This window comes from Armigeres subalbatus, chromosome 2 (assembly GCF_024139115.2).
Source record: "Armigeres subalbatus isolate Guangzhou_Male chromosome 2, GZ_Asu_2, whole genome shotgun sequence".
Classification (NCBI taxonomy): Eukaryota; Metazoa; Arthropoda; class Insecta; order Diptera; family Culicidae; genus Armigeres; species Armigeres subalbatus.
In genome coordinates, this window is record NC_085140.1 from 149163838 (window position 1) to 149189078 (window position 25241).

The 25241-nt window shown below is 40.7% G+C and overlaps 1 protein-coding gene across 1 annotated transcript in view; it reads right to left on the minus strand.

The window, feature by feature from the left end:
- The window catches only part of LOC134210994 (FH1/FH2 domain-containing protein 3), a 492884-nt gene that overhangs the window by 427620 nt on the left and 40023 nt on the right, over positions 1-25241 (minus strand). Inside the window, exon 2 of the mRNA XM_062687493.1 lies at positions 2594-3022. Coding sequence (XP_062543477.1) covers positions 2594-2620 — 27 coding nt within the window. The 5' untranslated portion in view covers positions 2621-3022. The remainder of the gene's footprint in view (positions 1-2593; positions 3023-25241) is intronic.

A 25241-nucleotide genomic window follows, 5' to 3' on the forward strand; every position in this document is an offset into this window, starting at 1 on the left:
ATCGTAATTGTGTGAATAAAAACTCGTAATGACATATACTCCTTGCAATATCCTATATGAGTGCGAATGAATGCCTATGTTAATCGTAATACAATCGAAACCACTTCAGTCCAAACGGCTTGTGGAAGTTTCAAGCAGTTGTAAAGATATAAATTGTGTAGTTTATGTTGGACAAAAATCCGAATCAGTTCAAGATGTGCAGTATGGTGCAGTGGTAGAGTATCCGCCTGCAAATCCAAAGATCGCATGTTCGAGACTTGGTGCTGGTAAGATTTTTTTATTTTTCATATTTTTATGTATAATCGTAATAATGTTCTCTTGATGTCGGAAAAAATCGTATAATAAAACTCGTATGTACCTATATCGCCTCCACTTTGGTACGTATATAGCCAATCTGTGCATTATATACGATTAAGTTGGTTCTTATATAATAACCTATATCAAGAGATATAGGTACCAAAATGTTGACTGGGTATGCTGCAAATTGTTAAATGTACTGACGCGGCTTCTCCTGTCTTTCCGCAATGCCCAAAACAGCTGAGCACTTTCTGTCTACAGACTCCCGGTACGAAACAGAGAGGAGTGCGATGTTTGAGGCATGCGGAATGAACACTACCACCGATAACACCGTCAAAAGAATGTCCCAGAACGTATAACAGTCGAGAGCGGTCGCAAGAGTAACAACCAGGATAGCCGACATCCTACAACGAGTATGACGCACGGAACAGCAGCAGGCTGCCTTTACGGATACTGGACCATGAATAATGAAGCATGTCGTTTTGGGAGGAGTTTATTTAGTACAACCTATTACACAGAAGTAATGCTGGTAGGTATTCCCGAGGGGAATTATGGTTGGGGCCAAGGTGGGATAAGTAGGTATGGCCAGTCACGGCTGGAGGATTCCCACACTCCCGTGCAATAGATTGGCAACTACCATAGAACTTGCTGGGTCAGTGCATAAAGCATTCCTGTCTTGTAAAACAAAAGACCATCAGAGGGAAGGCGAGACCAGACAGTTTTCGTCTTATAAAATGCCAAGGGCGCCGACTGGAATTGAACTCAGCTTCGCTGGGGTGAGAAGCAGTCACCCCTACCACTCAACCACCGGCGCCGTTCAATCTTCGAGAAAATCATAAGGACAGTTTTATGAAATCTCCTGGAAGAATTTTTGAGAAAATTCTTTTAAAAAAATCTGAGGAAGCTACCGGAGTATTTCCTGGAGAAATTCCTAGAAGGTTTCTTGAACAAACTGAAATATTTCTGGACGTGGAAAAGTTTCCCGGGAAATGCTTGAGGAATTCGCAAAAAAATCCTGTAGAAACAAACAATAGCAATACATAATATCCAGAGAAATTAATGAAGGAAATACTTAAATAACTTACTCTTGGGGGAGCTCCCATAAAAATAGATAGGAATTTCTCTCCAAAAAATACGTTCCGGATGAGCCAGTGTGCGTCAATTATAATCGGTGCTATCTGTGTTAAACAAAAAGCACGAAAGTCAAGTTTCACAAACATGCAAAACAGTAACGCAGTTCAAAAATTGTGCGGGTCGCTAAATTTGGAAATTCGTGGCTCATTCATGTGCGAAAACAAGGATAGGGACTCGAATAGACATAACTCCCATTAAATCGAATAAGAAAAATTTTAATCATCTGAATAAAATTAACCATGATTAAATGGTTAAAATATAAGTTGGATAAAATACTTATGTGGATCACATGTGCTAACTTAGAAAAATATTTAATAAAAAGGAAATAATTCATCATAAATATGCAGAAGAAATCATTCAAAGATACGATAAGCATAATTGCAACCTTGTTAGAAGCACAGCACTTGTAGAAAAGAACGACAATGGTACCTTACAGTATAAGAAAGTGCAACGAGTCACACATGGCCATATAAGACCCGGAAGGTTAAAAGAAAATATGTCTAAAATTTGGGGCAACCTTGGAAATCACCTAAATATATCGTTTTAAATATTCGTGTAGAGATGATTTCGTGTGTCACCAACAATAACTCAATACACCACAGCGTCAGACTGTACGGTTTGCAGGTATCTTACTATAATCAGAAAAAGCAATTCACGTAGACATTAGCTTTTTTATTTTAAACCAATTTTATTGTAGATCGATTAAATACTTCACGTACTCAACTCCTATGATCACATATTATGTAATTTTCAAATAAAAAACGCACACAATTGGTAGTCTGGTATGAACGCACAACTGTGCATCCACCATTCAAAACTAGACCAGACTCATTGTCCTTGTATTCCGCACGTTTCCTTCAATCAACTTTGTTGACGTTGACGAGGTTTGTTTACATCATATGCCAACTTAAACCAACCAACGTGCGTCTATCGTGAAAAAAAACGATGTCGAAGACGGTGGAGGTGTGTGTGGTTGAGCGGCACACACATGTGTGACTTCAACAGGTTTTCCGCAATGGAGGCGCCGGTTCGTTGGTTCGACCATTCTACGCGTGGGTGACTTACTCAAGAAGAGTGAAAGAAAATTGTGGTCACATTTTAAAGAAACCGATCATACCAAATACAAAGCAGATTAAAAGGTATAATATAAACGTTTACTTACACTGTAGTTACTGCGATATGACGACATCGCCACAGATTCCTCTTCCTATCGTGAGCTCGTAGGACGTCCGCTCGTGGTTTTTACTTCCGAATTTTACGATTAATCACTTCAAAACAAACCTATAATTTTTCTTCAATCACTCGTGGATCAAATTCCTTTTTATGATGAACTTTATTGCCAATCGTCGAGCGAGAATTTTCACTTGCACAATTTAGTTTTTCACAGCGCACTTGTGCACAATTTTTTATTCTTTCTTTTTTTTCCTTTCCACGGCTCTACAGGCTCTAGAATGTGTTACAACTATTTTCACTGAAACTACGCGCCACTTGTTGCATCATCAGCATCGTTTTTCTCCATTTTCATTACTCTCCAGACTAATTTTAGTTGGCAGTAGTGGTTACACTGCGGTGGTTGAAACGGGTTGGTTCGCTGTGAAACAAGAAAAAACGGTTGTGTCGATACGCTTCAATTGAAAGTAAAAAAAAATCACAAAGTTCGGATCGTTGCAGCAGCAGCAGATGATCGATGTCTCTTCCCGTATCGTTCGGATAAAACTGACACCATCGCCGCCGGTGATTTAGGAAATTCACTCACGACCGCGGCTCACCAACCGCAACTTGGTTGCAAACAAAACCTCTCGTGCCTGTTGCGTGATCACCATTTGATCGGCTTGTAATGCTCAGAAAATAAAATACCATGCGTTCGCTTCGCATCACAAACTCACCAAATTTTCGTCTTTTCTTCTCGCTGAAATCGTTCCAAATGGGATGCACACACAAAAAATTACGCATGATTCGACCTTTTCAGAATTGTTGAAGTAATTTATTGTGGAAGCTTGAGCTACACGTATATAGCATATTCCGAGATATCATATGATGCAGCTTGTATTAATTGTATGACGTCGGAAAGTTAGGTTTAAACTGGGAGAGGGGTGGTCCGGTGCTAGAAATAAAGTGGGAGCCTCGATTACACCTAATTCTAAGTAAATATGGTCCAAAAATAGTGTAGTGATTGATTGAAAGAAGCGTCAAGCCAAGCTCACTACTCAATACCACCTACACCTACACACCCCTACCTGTCTGCTGTCCGCGGGCGTGGTAACAAATTGAATGATTCAACCTGTGATATAAACAACTTTGGTGTGATCTTTGAAACTATCCAAATGTAGTTTTTAGCGCCCAAAGAAAAACTATCATTGGGGTTGGTCATAGAATGAGGTGACATGCTAACGATCAGTAATTGTTTAAAATAGAAGCACAGACAAACAGACATAACACTCGTAAAACTTCCATCGTAAAACTTCCATGATTTACTGGTTAATTTAAATGATCATTAGTTGGCCAATCGATCACTCGTGGCGCGCGCATCGGATTTGCTCGAGTTTGACGTTTGCTCACTACCGCCATCTGGTTCGTGATTTGCCCAACTAACTGAAATCAACAGATGTCGTTAGTGTTTGCACGACGATGATTTTGACGAGTAAGCGTTCAATGTGTTATGTCTGTTTGTCTGTGATAGAAGTGTCAAAGCGATCTACTGATCAGGATGAATTCGAAGGGCGCCTCACTTCTATGGTCTTCCTGGTCTGCAAGGATATTTTCATTTTCAGTGCCAATCACTCCACGATGTCCTGGAATCCAAACGAAAGCTATTCCGCTAGCTGCCATATTCTGAGTTCGCTGTTCCAGAGATTAAAACGGTCAAAACACTGGTGAAGTCTGTGAAAACTACTTCGACGGAAAAAGAATACATAAAACTGGAAGTTGGGGGGCAATATCCGATGTTGCGTCTGATACTCCTATTCGCACGCTCACATCTGCCCAAGATCCATCCACATAACGATTTCGGTGATTAGCATTTTTAATCTCGTTTCATTATCTCAGTCAATTATTTTACTTATCTAAGATCAACTATCCCAAAGAACCCATATTCTGCCCGAAAAATTGGCCTGATATTAGTTCAAAGTCGGTCAAAATTGGGCCATACTTGAAAAACAACACTTTTTTGATCTTTTTGTTTTAATTTTTTAAAACAGGGGAACTGTCAGTGATATCAGCTTTCAACAAATGGGATATCAATGTACTGAAAAAACTTGAAGAGATACTTCCCATATTCATCAAAGCATAACGAAATAATGGAAGTAAAATGAGCTGGTTTCCCATTTCTAAGAGCAAGATTACCAGTGGTGAGTTTAAGCCGTTTGGCAGCGCAGTATCATTATTTGACACTTTACCGGTCGCTACTAAACGCGCTGCTGTAACAGTAGCGCGACTGACAGGTGACCAAATTTGGTAGCGCGATAAGAGCGCTGCTATTTGATGAACTCCCAGTCAGCGCTCAACTTCCGAGCAAATCAGACGTATTTTTGCGTCATATCGTCGCGGAAGCCGATTGATTTTTTTTTCTTTAAATAGTACGTAAAAACATTTTTTCGCCGCGGGTTTTCGTTGCTAACGTGAAGTGATGTCCGCGAAGAAGCGTCGCGAAAACACATTCCGCATCGATTATGCGAATGTGCCGAAAAAGCCATCGTCAGAGGAGGTTCACCAATTCGTTGGTGTCACGCTGGGCCTTAAACGAGAAGAGCTCATGCGAATTCAATACAGCCGCAATCTTGGAGTTGCTTTTGTCAAGGCTGCTTCTCTAGAGATAGCACAAAAGGTTGTCGAAGAAAATGACAATACACACGAGCTCACTGTGGACGGAAAGATCTACAAAATACGCTTGGTGATGGAGGATGGAGCGGTGGAAGTAAAGCTCTTCAACCTCTCCGAGGACGTCACGAACGACAAAATTGCCAGATTCTTAATAGCGTACGGAGAGATGCTCTCAATCCGAGAAGAGCTGTGGGATGAGAAGCATCATTTCGCTGGGCTCCCGACTGGCGTTCGAGTGGCACGGATGATAGTTAAAAAGAACATACCATCCTATGTCTCTATCGATTGCGAAACCACTCAAGTGGCGTATTATGGACAGCAGCAAAGTTGCAGGCACTGTAGCGAATCCGTGCATAATGGCATCTCGTGTGTCCAGAATAAAAAACTGTTGCTGCAAAAGCTGGCGGCATGCAACACATCCTATGCAGATGTCACTAAAAACACGCAAAGCACACGATCAAAAATTGCCGCTCCGAAGCAAGCCACTCCGAGGCAAATCGCCCCGAAGCTACCCAACTCGACCGCTCATCCGAACCCAACGACAAATACAGCACCATCCACCAGTGGTTTAATGCCTCCTCCGGCGATTCCAGTGCGGAGTGTCACTGATGTGGAGGACCCCATGACACTGAGCGTCGCTCGGGAAAATGAGAATGAGCCATGGACCAGAGTAACGCGCAGATCAGCAAAGAAGAACGACGGGAATGAGACCGACTCCTCGACCTCCAGTAAGGGCACTCATAAGCGGCCGCTTGGGAAAAAAATGCGCTGCGACGAATTCAGTGACCCTCATGACGCGGACATGCAACTATAAGCCAGCCTCTTCACTAGCTACAACATTGCGACAATAAACGTGAACACCATCACGAATAACAACAAGATTAACGCGCTACGCATGTTTGTCCAAACGATGGAGTTGGATATTGTTTTCATTCAAGAGGTTGAAAATGAGCGTCTCACACTACCTGGTTTTAACGTTATTGCAAACGTCGACCATGCTAGAAGAGGTACTGCAATCGCACTAAAAGAGCACATACAGTTTTCACACGTTGAAAAAAGTTTGGATGGCCGACTTACTGCTGTGCGTATTTTGGATACTACACTCTGTTGCATTTACGCCCCCTCCGGTAGTGCATACCGAGCACAGAGAGAAAGATTTTTCAATGGCACTCTTGCCTACTATCTGCGCCACCGTACTGAGCATGTGATTCTAGCCGGAGACTTCAATTGTGTGATACGACAACGAGATTCAACAGGGTATAATATGAGCCCCTCACTGCAAGCCACCGTTCAGCAGCTTCAGCTTCATGACGTGTGGCTAAAACTTCGTTCCCGTGATGATGGACATACCTATATAACAGCGAATTCGTCATCTCGGCTTGATCGACTGTATGTCAGCAACGGCTTGTGTGGACAGTTACGGACAGTACAACATCATGTCTGTTCATTCAGTGATCATATGGCTGTTACGCTGAGAATGTGTCTACCTACTCTAGGACAACCCCCGGGGCGTGGATTTTGGTCACTTCGCGCTCATCTCCTCACTGCAGAAAACATAGCGGACTTGCAAGTGCGATGGCAGTACTGGACTCGCCAGAGACGGAACTACCCTAATTGGATGGAATGGTGGCTGGGGCACGCAAAACCAAGAATCGTCAGTTTCTTCCGTTGGAAATCCAAAATTGCCTATGAGGAATTTCACTACGCGTATCAGCATCTCTACTGCCAGCTCCGCCGGGCATATGATGGATACTACCAAAATCCAACTATGCTGACTACCATCAATCGCCTAAAAGGTGAATTACTCAAACTACAACGCAGCTTTACACACGCCTTCGTTCGAGCAAATGAGCCTCTGGTGGCGGGAGAACCTCTCTCCATTTTTCAACTCGGCGACCGAAGAAGGAAACGTACATCGATAACCCGGATTGAGAATGAACAAGGAGAATCCATTGACGACTCACAGGACATTCAACGAGAACTGCTGCAATATTTTTCAGCCTTGTATTCTGAGCCAAATAGAGAAAACGAACCAGCTGGAGAATTTCAGTGCGACCAGATCGTCCCGAGAGATGATCCTACAAATGAGGCGTGTATGGCGGCGATCACCACCGCAGATATATGGACTGCAATCAAATCTAGTGCATCAAAAAAATCACCAGGGCCAGATGGTATACCCAAAGAGTTTTACCATCGTGTTTTTGAAGTGATTCACCGTGAACTAAATCTAGTGTTGAACGAGGCGCTCACTTCAAACTTTTCATCGAAATTCGTCGACGGTGTCATAGTCTTAGTGAAGAAGAAAGGAACTGGTAACACTGTTGGCTCCTACCGGCCAATATCACTACTCAACTTTGACTATAAGCTTCTCTCACGAATATTAAAGGTACGTCTCGAAAGTGTGATGGAAGCTCACCACATACTTAGCAACGCACAGAAATGCTCAAATGCGCGTAACAATATCTTCCAAGCAACGCTGTCCCTAAAAGATAGAATCGCTCAGCTGCGTGCGCAGCAGCAGACGGGGAAGCTCGTAAGCTACGACCTCGACCATGCCTTCGACAGAGTAAGGCACTCTTTTCTCTTCGAGAATATGCGCTCGCTCGTCAAGGATCTCAGCACTCTCCTCATCACGTCTACTGATAAACGGTCATCTAACGTCAGCGTTTCCCATTCAACGGTCGGTGAGACAGGGGGACCCAATCTCAATGCATTTGTTTGTATTATACCTACACCCTTTGGTAGCTTCTCTCGAACGTGTGTGCGACACCGACTTGCTAGTGGCGTACGCCGATGATATCAGTGTAATAACCACATCGGTGCAAAAAATTCAAGCAATGCGTGACTTGTTCTTGCGATTTGGAAGAGTATCAGGTGCCGTTTTGAACCTTCGGAAAACAACATCCATTGACGTCGGCTGGGTCCAAGAGAATACTTTGAATGTGGACTGGTTGAAGACCGAAAACAATATCAAAATATTAGGTATTGTATTTGCGAATTCTGTCCGTAGCATGGTCTCCCTCAACTGGGATGGTTTGGTGGGAAAAGTTTCACAGCAAATATGGCTGAATTCAATGCGCACGCTCACACTGCAACAGAAAATTATTCTTGTCAACACGTTCATCATGTCGAAGGTCTGGTATCTCTCATCAGTACTCCCAATATACAGCATCCATACAGCCAAGATTACATCAACTGTTGGTACCTTCTTGTGGAGAGGACAGCCTGCCCGTGTTCCGATGATGCAGCTAGCGAGGCCACGGGATCAAGGTGGCTTAAAATTGCAGCTAGTAGCCCTTAAATCGAAATCCTTGTTAATCAACCGACATATCAAGGAAATAGATTCCATCCCATACTATAACTCATATCTCGGCCACTTAAATCCCAATACTCTCCCTGCTGATCTTCCTTGCTTAAGAACCATCCATCAAACCCGTCAGAGTATACCCCCTCAACTACTACAAAACCCTTCCTCCATTCAAATTCATCACTTCTATATCGAGCAGACGGAAAAGCCAAGAGTTGAACTGCGAAACCCAGCAGTGAACTGGAAGCGGGTATGGCTTAATATTAAAAGCAGAAGGCTTACTTCAGCTCAACGCAATATGTGGTACCTGTTGGTAAACGAAAAAGTCGAACACATGCAGCTCTGGCATACCATTCGACGAGTGGATACTGAGCAATGCGCTCACTGTAATTGAAACACAAATTCAGTGAGTGCCATCGGGTGACGAGAGCGTGGGCGCACATGCAAAGTATGCTCACAACTATTTTGATTGGAGGTAGGCTTTATTTTAAACAATTAATACACCCAGTACTGTACAACATGAACAGAACACAAAAACACTCATTCTTAAACGTTTTATAAATTATATTAATCTTGTAAACAGCTGTGTAAACTTAGTAGACGGAAGCGAACTAGAATTTTATCTGCCCGTTGAAATGTAAATAATCATCTATCTCCCATGTAATTAATATTAAACAACATCAGAAATATACTAGATTTAACAAAAAAAAAAACTGTCAACTGTCAAACGTCACCGGTACGGAATACAGCAACCAAATTGAGAGCCGAAAATAGTGACCGATACGGAAACGAGTGACGAAACTAAAATGAAAGCGCTGCGCGGGTGATTAAAATGCTCGCGACCGATAATGATGCTCTAAGGTTTTTTTTTAACTGTTAGCGAAAATGACGGAAAGGAATATAGATAAAATAGACTTTTGTAAATATAAATTAGTGCATTGTCTAACAAAATACTTTATTTTTCATTTTTAAGTGCTTGAAGCAGAGACTTCATATACTTCTATCAGGTGTCTGTTTGCCTATCTTTCATAAAATAATCAATATTCGGCTTTAAGTGTCTGTCTAATTTGAAGAACTAAACTCAAATTAAACTTAAAAGTGACAATTCAATATACTTATGACAGATATCGAAGAATTTCTGATAGCACCAGCCTAGAGGTGTGCGCCGGTCCGAAATCGGCGGCGGCGGCAGCGTTTGTCATATTATTGGTCGGCGGCGTTTTCGGCGTCACGTCGAAAGCCATTTTAGCCGGCGGCAGCAGCAGCGAGAATTGGCGTGAAGATTTTTTACGTTCGTTACTTGAAGATTTTTTCTGCATTTTTCATGATGTTTTCAAGACATAAATCAACGCACATAGGAGTATGCAGTGTAAAAGTATGGCCAAACCCATGTCAATCATTTTGTCGCCTGTAAATGCATTCAATAAACAGCAAAGTGTTTTTTTTTGTTTTTGTGCTCTTTATATTGATCTAATAGTGAAGTATTACCACTGGCGGCGTCAGTTATTGTTATTTGATAGAGCACCACTTGGCGCAAGAACGCTGCCTTTGAAAACTACAGCGTGCTTGCGACCTTTGACTCCGCCAATGAGTATGATTTTTATGTTTATCTTCATTCTTTGATAATTACTTACTTAGATCAAATAAAAACGAAGGGCAAATCAACCGCTTTATTTCTTAACTACCTTTTATCAAAGTCTAGCTCTTCTTTGGAAGCGAATCATTATTGTGAGCTTTGTCGCTCAAAATCCTGAATATTTAATTTTGTTTGTGTCCAGCTGTTTTAGCAAACTTCACTATATTGAAATAAAAACAAGTCACGAATGCGTGAAACGTTTTTTGGGGCTTATTAAGGAAACTCCAATCTTTCCAATGCTGAAAATGTTGTTGCTTGATCAGGTTTGGAACCTAATTAAAAGCTTTATTTTGTGAGACATATTATTGTGAAAAAGGTAGAAAAAAGCTAGAAAGTAATATCATCATTATGGATCGCCTGAAGAAAACTATTTCAAATCGAATCATGCTTGAAATCGTTTTCCCTCATTATTGAAAGCTATATTGAATTTCATCTAAAAAATCATAAAAAATTCATGAAAACACGATAAAACATTTTTTCTTGGACAATGGCGATGAAACTAGCATGTAAATTATGGTGAAGTTTTGGCAGTCTGCATTGCTTACAAATAATCAATATTGTTTCAAAAATCGCATGGCAAATTAATATTACTATTTGAGAGTAAAAAACGAAAAATAATATGGAAACATCTCACATTTTTGTTTTTGACTTTTGACCAAGATTTGTGCTGAAATACTCCTTAGTGCAACGGGAGAAGTTTTTAACTTTCGTCGGAAAAATCTTCTCCCGAAAATTCTCTGAGCTTCTCCAAAATATTCATTTAAAAATTATTTTCGAATTTTCCATGGCAACATCTTTGAAGTTTTGAGAATTCTTTGGAATTTCCAAGGAAGTGTGTTGGAATTTCCAAGGAAAATTGTTTAATGTTTTGGTCAAAATAATTGTTTGACAGGAAGAGCAATTTGGCAGAAAATGTCATTTGGTTCAACAGCTGAATGTTGATTACTGAAAATATCCACCCGTTTTGCCAAATAAAATTTTCGGCGAAATTGCCTTTCTGCCAAACGACCATTTCAGCCAAACAACTTTTTGTTCAAATGGCCAGTCGGCTACACGTCCATTTCAGCTAAATAAAAATATCTGTCAGGTGGGTTTTTGCCTAATGATTTGTTCGGCCAAATGACATATTCGGCCAAACACCTTGTGCCTATTGCATATTGGTCAAATGGCCCTATCTGTTGTTTGGCCGAACTTCATTCGACGAAAAGCCATTTATTCGAATGACAGGTTAGACCAAAAGCCATGTAGTCTAATTCCATTAGACAGAATTAAACGTTTGTCTGGAGCGGTATTAGGTCGAAAGTTGTTCGACCGAAAGTGACATTTGGCGGAAAGCGACAAACAGCCGAAAAGCTCATTTGGCCGAATTGGTAATTTGACCGAAAAAGTTGTTTGCGCTGACAGTTTTTTCGGCTGTAAATGACATTTAGCCGAAATGGTTGTTTCGCAGAAAGATCCATCTGGTCCCAATATGTCCTTTCTGCAAAACAATCATTTCAGCCATTTCAAAATTTGGCAGTTTCTGCCAAATCCAAATGACCTATGCAGCTAAACGACTGTTTTGGCAAAATGTCCAATTCAGCCGAACGACACTTTCGACCGAATGCCCTTTTTCTTCTTCTTCTTATTGGCATTACATCCACACACTGGGACAGAGCCGCCACGCAGCTTAGTGTTTATTAAGCACTTCCACAGTTATTAACTGCGAGGTTTCTAAGCCAAGTTACCATTTTTGCATTCGTATAACATAAGGCTAGCACGATGATACTTTTATGCCCAGGGAAGTCGAGACTATTTCCAATCCGAAAATTGCCTAGACCGGCACCAGGAATCGAACCCAGCCACCCTCAGCATGGTCTTGCTTTGCAGCCGCGCGTCTTACCGCACGACTAAGGAGGGCCATTACCGTCATTAGTAAATATGAGGGAAAGGTGCGATGGGTCATCCCAGGGCGAAAACGAATGGCGAATCTCATGAATCTTATGATTTTCGAAATATTAATGGAAAATTGTATGGAAATTTTGAGGAAATCATTGTTATTTCCACGGACTTTCTTAATTTTGAATCGACGAGGAAAATTACGGCGGCGCGCCGATACAAAAATGTAGGTAGCGGCGGCGTGTCAAAAACTCGTGCTTGCAAATGAAGTTGAAATTATTTTTCTTAAAATGAAAATTTTAATATATGTCCCGAAGAAAGATCTGCGGCGGCGCGAACATTTGGTCCTTCGAACCGGATCAGTTTTCGATATTCGGACGCTTTACGGACAGTCAGTGTGCGATATATGCCAGTGGTCCTTTGTGCAGTACTGAGACAGAGAACAATTCAAATTGTCAAAACATCAACAACAAAAAATCAGTGCGCGAAAGCCGTTGGTAAAGGAAAAGTTTAAAATCCTGCAAGTCTAACAGAGGTCAGTGAAAGTTCCTCAGAAAGCCATCATGAATTGAAACTAGGATTGTAAATTACCATCGTGAGGAATCGGAAAATGTCTACCAGCAGAATGACGGGCATTTTGTACGACCAGCCAACAACATCACTCAGGCACTTGAAGGCGAGGATCAACTTGTGGTGTCCTCTGATTAACTAAGTTGATCTTGGGAACTTCCTGGGTCATTAGCTCCACATATCCGTGGGTTGCTCCAATGCTGATGTTGAACTGTCTGGTAGGGTCATGGGACGTTAAGTAGATCGAATATTTTTTTCGTGAAAAGTGCAGTACAGTGATTTTATTATTCGATAAATTATGTTACCCCTAGTTAATTAACTTAGTGGGGACGGTTCAGTGATTGAATTATGCCAGAGATTCAAGAGTTAATCACGCGTGGAAGGCATTTATTCTCTATATTAGGTAATCTTGAGCAATTCATTTCAAACTACGAAGATTCTTTTTTTTCTCTTTATTTCCGTGAATTTTGAAATACCTATAGTTCTCGTAACAAGGCACAGATTGTTATTCGATTGCAGATGTTGGAAAGAGCCTATAAGCAACTCTACAACGTCTAGAAGCAAATCGAACTGCTTTTGGAGACAACAGAAAGTACACCAGATGCTGATGGGTCAACGATACATAGTCTGTTATTAATGCAAACTCCAGATTTAATCTTTTGCGAGATCAGCCGATGCGCCTTTCTTCAATACGCTTTCCGTTTGTCGACGGAAAAATTAAGAAGTGGATGACATTCGTGATAGAAGTCTCAGCCACGATTGACATTAGCTCACCGACATGAATCCAATTAGTTACCTGAAGGCTGCTTTGTCAGGTGAAGCTGTGTAATAAATCGAAACAAGTCTGTGGAGCTATTGTCTGATATTTACAGTGTAGCTTGGGACGCATTGGAGTTTTAAAAACAAAAAGCTAACAGTAAAGTTTCTCTTAGATTCTCTTTTCACGGTGGAAGTTCTCTGTCGTGAAAGCTGCGATGGTTGAACACTTTGATCGGAATACTTAGGATTAGGAAGAACATACAGATGCTCCAGAAAATTAGTAAACTGGATGGAGTAGCATTCTGGCATACATGTTTTTTTTTCTTGTTTAGATCTTGCCACACTACAGCAGTAGGAAACACACCACAACTCCAAGAAAGTACCCACATGCAAGAATTTGATTACCGTAGTTATTGCGCAGTTTTTGCTCGGTCATTCAAACCATCATCCCAGCGATAATAAAACATTTCAACGAATGATGATTCCAGAGCGCAACGAGGGTGCTTTTAAGGCAAAACTATGTCGCAACTGTCTTTGTCTGTGTTTTGCAACTGTCTGAGTCATTTTGCTCGAAATTGTGAAACAGGTGTATGTCGTCAATGCTAACAAAAGCATCATTCTCTGCACTCCAGCACTGTCCTTCGTCCCACAGTCGCATTTAAATCCTCCGATACTAAACAGAAAACATTTTCTAATTTTGAAAACAAAAAACTTCTAACTTTGTGGAATAAAGTTAAGTAGAAGAAAAATACTGAGTGTCGGAAACATCAAATCAAAATATTTTTTTTTTGAGACATATACCCACTTAAAATAAAGTATACCTAGATGAAAAAAGTTGAAAAAAAAATATTCCCCTGATGTCCAACTAATCGGAGAAGGTAGTGAGCCCAAATTTCGTTAATTTCAGTCTAATTCAAAACTAGTATCGAACAAACAAACGAAGTACATCGATCCGATCGTTTTGCATGTAGAATTGCTGGGGGCTGGCTTAGTATTGCTGAGCACCGAATTACGCTGGATCGTCTCCGTAAAGGTTACGCATCACGTTCCTATTGAAGCATACTTAACTTTTGTCTTTCGAAACGAACTCCAAGCCCAACTTGCAAAATTTTGGGAGTTGGAAACGTGTCAAAAGCAAAGCGTACGTATTCTGCGTTTATCCTTGATTATCTTAATCTCGGTCATAAGCAATATCCAAAGGACTTCTTGGATTTTTTTCTGCCACAACGGTTACTATCATCAAATTTCATCTGGAGTCTTATTGAACGATGTCCTCATGGTCAGTGTTAGTAAAAACTAAATTTCTCAAATCTCATCCACGATTCAAACCAAGCGCGAAGCAAACCCCACCCGACTCATGGCCCAGAGAATCGTCCATGATTCGACTCGCGATTTGCATCTTTGCATGATTTTTGCGTGTTCTTCTTCGTTATGTTCATCAGTAAAAATTGTTTTACTAAAAACAATGAATACTGAATCCATACGTAAACATAAAATACGCTTCGATTGGGTTTTGACACTTTTTGGAGCGAAATAATTTTTCGGCGAATGAGCGAAACAATGCGATTCTGCGTGAAAAACTCATGCGCGATTCTTTCCCTGCAGAATTGCCAGCGAGTCAGCTTGCACATGAGGCTTTGGTGAGTGAGATTTGAGCATGATTCTACCAACACTGCTCATGGTTGTTGGTCCGGTTGTATAGATCATTTGACAAGCATAATACTTCTTTTCGGGAGCGGGCCATTTGGCATAAAGGCCATTTGACATAACAGACATTTGGCATAATTTAAAACTGAAACCAGAATGAGGGATCAAATGACCCCAAATGACGGACATGTGACATAATTTGTTTGTGTTTACTAAATTAATTGTATAGGTAGTGCGGGGAAAATCGACGATTGAAACACCAGTCGGTAATAATACTAAAAAGACATAACCCTTTCGTAGAAAGCATACCTCTGCCAGTTTTGAAACAAGGATAGTTATTATGCCTCGTTTCATGGTTTGCCCGATAAAAAGATTTATCTGTTTTATTCTTCAAAAATAACTCATCTCCCAGGTTGCGTTTGGTAGGGTTGAGGCAATTGTTGATGTGATTCCGATTTTAAAGGTAGACGTTTGTTGGAAATATAGGAATGGCGAATGGGATCTCTTCTTAAGAAGCAGGCGTTTTCCCGGAATAAGGCAATGGTGGGTTCGATTCCTTCTTTAAAAGTAGGCGCTTGTCCTGATGTACGCAATGGTGGATGTGATCTCTTTTTTGAAGTAGGCAATTACCCGGAATAAGGCAATGGTGGATATGATCCCTCCTTTAAAGGTAGGCGCTTGCCCTGAATACGGCAATGGTGGATGTTATCCCGTCTTTAAAAGTAGGCATTAGACCGGAATATAGTAAAGGTGAGTGTGATCCCTTCCTCAAAAGCGGGAAATGGTGGATGGGATCTTTAAAATAGGTGCTTTCCCGGATTAAAGCACTAGTTGATGTTATTCATCCTTTTAATACAGAAATTTTCACAATGATGAACTTAATCCCTTCCTTCAAAATAGGCGGAATAAGGAGATGTTGGATTTCATCCCTTTCTCAAAAGTAGGAAGCTAACATTCCTTTTTTGGAAGTAAGCGTTTGCCTGGCTAAGTAAATGATGGATGTGATCCCTTTCTCAGAAATATTCTACGCTTCGTTTGTCCATCCTTCCGAAAAATTTCTATTTTTAGTCATAATTTGTCCTAACATTTTCTCGATATATTTTATCTATGTGAAAAATACATTATTCCAAATGACCCAGACCCCTTCTTTTCCGTACACATCACATTGCTGTTGATGGTTCCCCCAGACCTAAGCGATATCATCGCCGCAATTCTATCGTTGGGTCGCTGCCGGCAATGTCTTATTTACGCTTCCATACCAAGAGCGATAGAATCTCAGTCACCAAGCGATAGAATCGCTTCGCGTGTATTTGGGGAAATCTTCTTGCTGATTGAACGATCAGAGAACTGATGATTAACCATTACAAAGTGTCGTATCTCACAGTCCGCAAGTGAGAGCTAGCCACAGTGTCATCTTCTTCTTTCTCTTATTGGCATTACATCCCCACACTGGGACAGCACTTCCGTTCATTAAGCACTTCCACAGTTCTTAACTGCGAGGTTTCTAAGCCAGGTTACCATTTTTGCATTCGTATATCATGAGGCTAGCACGATGATACTTTTATGCCCAGGGAAGTCGAGACAATTTCCAATCCGAAAATTGTCTAGACCGGCACCGGGAATCGAACCCAGCCACCCTCAGCATGGTCTTGCTTTGTAGCCGCGCGTCTTACCGCACGGCTAAGGAGGGCCCCAGTGGGCCACAGTGTCATACGGAGTGATATTTCATTTGATATTAACTCATTGAGGTATTTCCGATTCCGCTATACGATTTCTGATCAATTAAATCTTATAAACGAAAGCTTGGGCACAAAAATAGCTATTTTTTTGTTGGCGCTTAGTGCGATTTGGCAGAACCCCGACCAATCAGACCTCTTATCGTTTTCAAAAAGTGTCAGTAATTCAATTATTTCAGCACAATTCTTCAAGTATAATTTTCAGCTAATTTAAATGTAACTTCAATGTGGTTTAAGTCGATTTAGTTTTTTGGTCTATTTTCAAGTTTGTAAAAAGAAACTATCGCACAATCATAGAAGTGTTTGGTTCTGCTTTGTGCGGGTGAGTAAACTAATTAGAAAGTAAAAGTTTCAGTGCGCGTTTCCTGGTGTATACTTTTAGACGCAGAAGGATCGTGCGATCACCATTTTTGTGCAGACTCAGAGGTAAACACGGTCTCTAAATAGCGAAAATCACCCGCTAATGTTCCTTCCTTTTTCCTAAATGACTGTAAGGATGTGGCCAGCGCCGTTATTGATCTTTGTATTCATTAAGTTACTGTACTGTGCTGTGAGAATGATTGACTAATCCCAGACAGCCACTGATTAGACTATACATATCTATGGTTGCTACTCCGTGATTCATCAGAATCAGTACAATTGTAATGAATCAACTTAGCGCCTAACTGGGATTTGTCAATCTATTAGTCAGTTAAAGCTAAGGTAAGCTATTTTCAAGTTTAAAAAAAAAACTACAAAAGATATAAACACCGAAAATGCAATTGATGCAATATTAATAACCAACCAAAAGTCATAATAATGCAATTAAAATTATCTTACCAATGTTTGGAAACTGAACAGAGTGATCATATACTAGCAGAACACAGGTGAAATAACTCTTAAAAATGATCAAATCCCTCTAAGATTAGTCGACGATTTCCTTATTTCCAATTCAACTGTTATGCAGCACACTGAACTTTTTGATGCATTTCAAACAAAGGTTGAATTTTAAACCGATCCATCTTATTCCTTATCTAGAAAAGAACACTACAAATGCTTCCCAAAAACATCACCAATTCTGAAAAAAAAAGTCGAATCACTTATGTGCAGTGTTCCCGTGGAAAGAGTTGGCTGCCATCCGAATTAGACGTCCGCGGCTATTTTTAGCACTTTGCATGTACCCACTTTTCCCGAAAACTCACCACGCTGACTGTCATCCGCGCATATGGGGAAAATTTTTCACACACAATCACCGCAGCACCAGCACCTCATCGGAAGAAATTTTCAAAGATGTTGATCTGATTCCAGCCGGCACAATTCAGCACAACCAAGTACACGTAGATGGTATAGAGATACACCCACAGTTGGAAGTGGAGCCGCTTGGTAAACAGTAAATTATTGATCTTCTGATAGCGCACACCGTAAACCAGTTTCTTCACCAACGTGCCACAAAGATAAGCGACCGTGACCAGTAGCAGAATTCGGCGCAAGTGTATCAAGATGATTGCCATTACTACTAGAGCAGCGGCACGATCTTGCAGCTTGAACCGCAGTAAGACTCGGCCCAAATGTCGTCGTATCTTCGTAATCGATCGATTGGGAAACAAACGGAACCAAGCAGAAGAAGTAGAAGTAACCGCCCGCACCGATCAATCACATTTCCGCACGAACGATTGCGCTTCTAAGGCCAATGGTACCGAACTCATCCACGCGGAAATACGACGGCTTGTCCGGCGAAAATCCACCGTTCGGATCGAAGGAAAGCACTGCGACTGAACAGACGATTCTCGGTGGAGAGGATTCTAACTACACGGCTAAACTGCTGAAAAAAGAATGGTGCGTTTGCGCAATGGGGATGAACCAACTGCGTGCATTTTCTCGTGCTCTCGCAAACTGAGACTGTGGCTGAGAGTGCACTAAGATCGCGAACGCAAACGTATGCAAGTTTGCTGCAGCGTGACAGATTGATGTCCCATCATCGGCATGAAAGCAAAAAAACAACATCACGTTGAAAAAAGGACCGAGAAACGATCGGCGATTGCCGGTTCTCTTCGTCTTAGTTGATTGCCATTTGGTTGACGAGAACATAAACATGCTGTTGGGAAATTTATGAGGTTCTGGTTGCTCAACCGTTGCTTCTATCCGAATCAAAGAAAAATTATCTTCATCCATTCAAATCGAATTTACAAGCTTTATCTTCGAAAATTATATTATGTCAGAAACAACAAATAATTGTAGAGATAAATGATTTTACATATTTAAAACTATCGAAAAAGCAATTAGACCCCCCTAACCAATCAGTAGTGCGTACTACATTTACGATTTGCTTCAATTTATTTCACTCTGAAACATTTAGTCTCAAATTAGGGCTAAATAATAAATCTTTGTGCATACGCTTTGAAACGAATAAATGTATAGCAAGCACGTTGTTTCGTCTTTAATGTTTTTGGTAATACTCCTTTTTAGTACCTCAAATTCCTTCACATAATGTATGTTGCATTGAAAAAGTTTTTAATGAAAACATATTTTTGTCCACCCATTTGTATTGAAATTTCACATAGTATCATGGTGCGTTTACAATTCTTCGGAATTTCCTCGTAAAATTCTTAGGAATTTCCTCGGGAAATTTCTCCGGAGAAAATCTGAAAAAATTCTCGAGGAATTTCCGGAGACAGTAACTCATGAGATATATGAAAAACGGACCTGAAAGGTAACAGAACATATTGCTCTCCGTACCATATTGCAATGAAGACGACCCGATTAACAGATCTAGATCCCCCTTCCTTCTTCGAAGTCCTTTGTTCCATTGCTCACTTTCCGAAAAAGTTTGTTGTTGGTTCAACAACAAAAGGGTTCAGATCGTAGCCCATCAACCGTCCAGCTCTAAAACAGTACTGTTGAAGAAACCACGGATCAACGTCTCCACCCCTGCTCCCACTACCAACACTGTCCCTAGCTCACATTCGAACCCTTGTTGCCGATCTGCTCATTTAGCCGGAAGTGACATGAGTGCTGGCGGAACATCTTCTAGGCATTCCGCTGCTCAATCTGCATCTTCCATCAACAATAATGCGAATCGCGTGACGTTTAAAGTGGCGAATAGTGACGCTGCCACTGACGATGTTACTCCCTACGTTACTCCCTTCAAGCCTAATCCAAATGAAGAAGACGTGAAGAAGTACGTAATGCATATCTCCAAAACTAGTTCATCCGTTGTAAAAGTGACAAAGCTCGTTCCTCGTGGAAAGCACATCAACGATTTGTCTTGCGTGTCCTTTAAAGTGACTGTACCTAAATCTGCAACTAGTGAAGTCAGCGACTCATTGTATTGGCCGGAAGGAATCTCTGTCCGACCTCTCGAACCCAACCAAAAAACCCAGATTAATCCACCTAGCGGTGATGGTGCCTTTCTCGTTCATTCAAAAGGTTTGGAAAAATCTAAAATAACTCCAATATGTGGATTGGTCTTATTTTTCATATTTGTTTATATGCATAAAAAAAATTCTCGCCAAACGCAATTTGTTGCAAACAAATCGGATTACACCTGCTTGGAGCACCCGTGAACTAAAGGAACTGAAACGCACACGTAATGCACAGCAACGTAAGCTTCGAAACTTACGTACCCCGGAGACAGTACGTTGCTTTCATCGAGCCAGTAATGCATACCGCCATCTGAACGCATCTTTGTACAAATCGCATGTGTTACGAGTTCAGTCAAACTTAAGAAGAAACCCTAAAGGATTTTGGAGTTTTGTAAATTCCAAGAGAAAGTCTGAATCTGTCCCATCAACCGTTTACCTAGATGAAACGGAATCTAGTTCAGCTGCAATGTCCTGTAAGTTGTTCGCCAAGCATTTTTCATCAGTTTTCTCGACCGACGTAGCCTCTGCACAAGAAGCTGAGTTAGCGGCTCTAAACGTTCCGACGAATGCAGTTGACCTCAAAACGTTTACGATAACCCCAGAAATGATTATGGTGGCAGCATCAAAGATAAAGAATTCCTACTCTCCTGGACCGGACGGCATTCCAGCCGTAATATTTCGTCGCTGCATAAGAGCTCTTACACAACCCTTGTGCCACATTTTCAACCGTTCATTCGCCGAAGGAAAATTTCCTTACGTATGGAAACAATCGGTAATGATGCCGGTATACAAAACGGGTGATCGTCGTAACGTGAAGAATTATCGAGGGATAACTAACCTTTCAGCTGCTTCTAAACTATTCGAAATCATAGTGAGTAGTGTGATTCTCGAGGGCACTCGAAATTACATTTCCTTTGACCAGCATGGATTTATGCCCGGTAGATCAGTTTCTACTAACTTGATGGAATTTACATCGACGTGCATAACACAGATCGAGGATAAAGCGCAGAACGATGTCGTCTACACGGACTAGAAAGCTGCCTTTGATAAAATTGACCACCGTATACTTCTTTGTAAATTATCTCGACTTGGATTCTCCGTACAACTATTGTCCTGGCGAATTTCTAACTGGCAGAGCATTGCGTGTGAAAATTGGCTCCTGTTTTTCGACGACTTTTTCTAATACGTCTGGGGTCCCGCAAGGTAGCAATCTCGGTCCCCTCTTGTTCACATTGTTCTTCAACGACGTGACGTTGCTACTGCGAGGTGGTTGTAAGCTAGTATATGCAGACGACTTGAAGCTGTTTTTTATTGTACGTTCAATTGAAGACTGTGAACGCCTCCAAGCGCTGCTCAATGTATTCATCGTGTGGTGCAGAAATAACAAGCTGATTGTTAGTGTCCCTAAATGTGTGGTGATAACGTTCCATCGCATTGCATCACCAATTGTTTTCGACTATTGCATTAACGGAGTATCGCTGACCAGGGTACAACAAGTAAAGGACTTAGGTGTTATGCTAGATGCTAAATTTTCGTTCGACGAACATCGCTCAGCTGTTATCTTTAAAGCCACTCGTCAGCTGGGTTTTATCGCCAAGATTGCCAAAGACTTTACAGACCCATATTGCCTGAAATCACTCTACTGTGCCTTGGTTCGACCCATATTGGAAACAGCTTCGATTGTTTGGACCCCATACCAGGTTTCATGGTGTTTAAGGATTGAACGCATACAGAAGCGATTTATTCGACTAGCCCTGCGAAACTTGCCCTGGCGAGATTCTTCAAATCTTCCTCCGTATCCGGATCGGTGTAGACTTCTAGGGCTGGACACGTTACAACGACGAAGGAAGATCCAGCAAGCGTTGTTTGTTGGGAAGCTTCTAACTGGAGAAACTGACTCACCGCATCTACTGTCACTTTTGGATTTCCGTACACCCCCAAGGCTGTCGCGTACCACGAATCTGCTACAACCTAGATTCCACAGAACATCATTTGGATATCACGAGCCGATTACAGCGTGCCTCCGAATGTTTACGCAGGTGGAGAACTTGTTTGAGTTTGGTGAAGCGTCCAGTAGATTTTCGAAGAAGCTGTACAATTCAGTGTTAATTTAGTATTGTAGTAATTGTAATTTAATATTATATCATTCATTAAGACTTTGGGTCAGATGAATAAATGTTTAACAAATAAACAAATAAATTAGCATAAGTGCAAAAAATGGCATTTTATTTTGTAGTTTTAAAATTAGTATTTTCGCCATAACTTTTGACCCAATTGTACGATCCGTCCAAGTTTCTATAGGAAACAATGGGACAAGATTCTGCGTCGAATGCAATCTGTTGCGAGCGACCTGAGAAGCACACATATTGCATATCAATCACAGTAACTTATATATGACCGGATTCAGTCACTATATTGTTGTATTGTTGATTTGCTGAAATTGTGTGAACTTGTATATATTGATTTGTTGAACTTGTGTTGCTAAGTGCTAAAAAAGTGAGCTAGACTTTTTTGAACTTTTTCACAATAAATAGTTATTTGACCAGAACATCTAAGCCCATAGTCCGATCTGGACAATTTTAAATAAGAAAATATGAGACATTTTGCGTCGAATGAAATTTAATGCGAGCAAATCGGTTGAGGAAGAGTGCCTGAAAAATAAGTGACATTTTTTTAGCGATTTTTCCATAAAAACCCAGATTAATCCACCTAGCGGTGATGGTGCCTTTCTCGTTCGTTCAAAAGGTTTGGGAAAATCTAAAATAACACCAATATGTGGATTGGTCTTATTTTTTATATTTGTTTATATGCATAAAAAAAATTCTTGCCAAACGCAATTTGTTGCAAACAAATCGGATGAGCATAAGAGCAAAAAATGGCATTTTATTTTGTAGTTTTAAAATTAGTATTTTCGCCATAACTTTTGACCCAATTGTACGATCCGGCCAAGTTTCTATAGGAAACAATGGGACAAGATTCTGCGTCGAATGCAATCTGATGCGATGCGAGAGACCTGAGAAGCACACATATTGCACATCAATCACAGTAACTTATATATGACCGGATTCAGTCACAATATGGTTACTGCAACCAGATTTGTTGAACTTGTGTTGCTTGGGGAATAGATGCCCAAGTAGCACACGCAACATCTTCCTAAAAGCATCTTGTTTCTATTCAGTTTCATTAAAGGCATTGGAAAAACATCAAAGCACGAAAAAGTTGCATCAAACGTTGCATTGTGATCAATGTTTCATTAAAATTGCAATGCAGTACGTGTTTGACATTTGGAAACAAACAAACAAACAAAAAATACTGCACTTCATGTTGCAAACACGAAACAAAATCATTAAGTTGCATATTTTTTACCATGTAACTTCAATGCGTCTTTCAAAATTTAATTGTTTGTTTAAATTAAATTGCAGATAAGTTTAATGTATCTTCATGTTTAATTTAGCATCGTTCAACGTTTTGACAACTCACATTTTTCCTGTGATGGGGCAATCAAGTAACAGGAAACCCGAGTACAAAACTTCATAATCATATGGTTTTTATTGTGAGTCAACATGCAGTCCCTTCGAAGTGTTGAATGCTGCTGTGGTAGAGTGGAGGACTATCAATCACAAGATCCATAAATCGAATCCAGTTTTATATTTTTATTTTACTTTTTTCCGCTGCAGTATTTTGCAACATTATTGCAATCTTACTGTAATCGAAGGATGTTTCCGTAGACTCCACCTCTTGCGCTTTTTAGATTGCAAGAGAGTTATATTTGATGGCACATACGCAAAGATTGTTTCTTTCCGAATAGTTGCAACACAGTGAAATGTTCAGTAGTGAAACAATTTGTGCTGCTTGGGTGAAGTCCAAGTGCTAAAAAAGTGAGCTAGACTTTTTTGAACTCTTTTTCACAATAAATAGTAATTTTACCATAACTTCTAAGCCCATAGTCCGATCTGGCCAATTTTCAATAAGAATCAATGAGACATTCTGCGTCGAATGCAATTTAATGCGAGCAAATCGGTTGAGGAAAAGTACCTGAAAAATGAGGAAAAATGGTAAAATTTTCGATCCCATAGTCCGATATGGCCAATTTTCAATAGGAAACAACGGGACAGATTTTCTACGTCGAATGCAACTTGTTGCGAGCAAATCGGTTTAAGATAAGTGCCCGAAAAATGAGTGACATTTTTTACGCTATTTTTTCGTATGAATTTGTATTTTGGCCATAACTTTCGATCCCATAGTCCGATCAGGACAATTTCAAATAGGAAACAATGGGACAGGATTCTGCGTCGAATGCAAGTTGTTGCAAGCAAATCTGTTGAGGATAAGTGCCCGAAAAATGAGTGACATTTTTTACGCGATTTTTTCGTATGAATTTGTATTTTGGCCATAACTTTCGATACCATAGTCCGATCTGGCCAATTTCAAATAGGAAACAATGGGACAGGATTCTGCGTCGAATGCAACTTGTTGCGAGCAAATCGGTTGAGGATAAGTTCCCGAAAAATGAGTGACATTTTTTACGCGATTTTTTCGTACGAATTTGTATTTTGGCCATAACTTTCGATCCCATAGTCCGATCTGGACAATTTCAAATAGGAAACAATGGGACAGGATTCTGCGTCGAATGCAACTTGTTGCGAGCAAATCGGTTGAGGATAAGTGCCCGAAAAATGAGTGACATTTTTTGAGTAGTTTTGCGCACACACACACACACACACACACACACACACACACACACACACACACACACACACACACACACACACACACACACACACACACACACACACACACACACACACACACACACACACACACACACACACACACACACACACACACACACACACACACACACACACACACACAGACATCACCTCAATTCGTCGAACTGAGTCGATTGGTATATAACACTATGGGTCTCCGGGCCTTCTATAAAAAGTTTGTTTTTGGAGCGATCATATAGCCTTTACCGTATACTTTGTATACGAGAAAAGCAATTACCGTATACTTAGTATACGAGAAAGGCAAAACGGATCAGCAGTATGTCTTGCGAACTCGAAATAAACTACCATTCTATATCTAGTCAGCCTCACTTGAAACTAACAAGT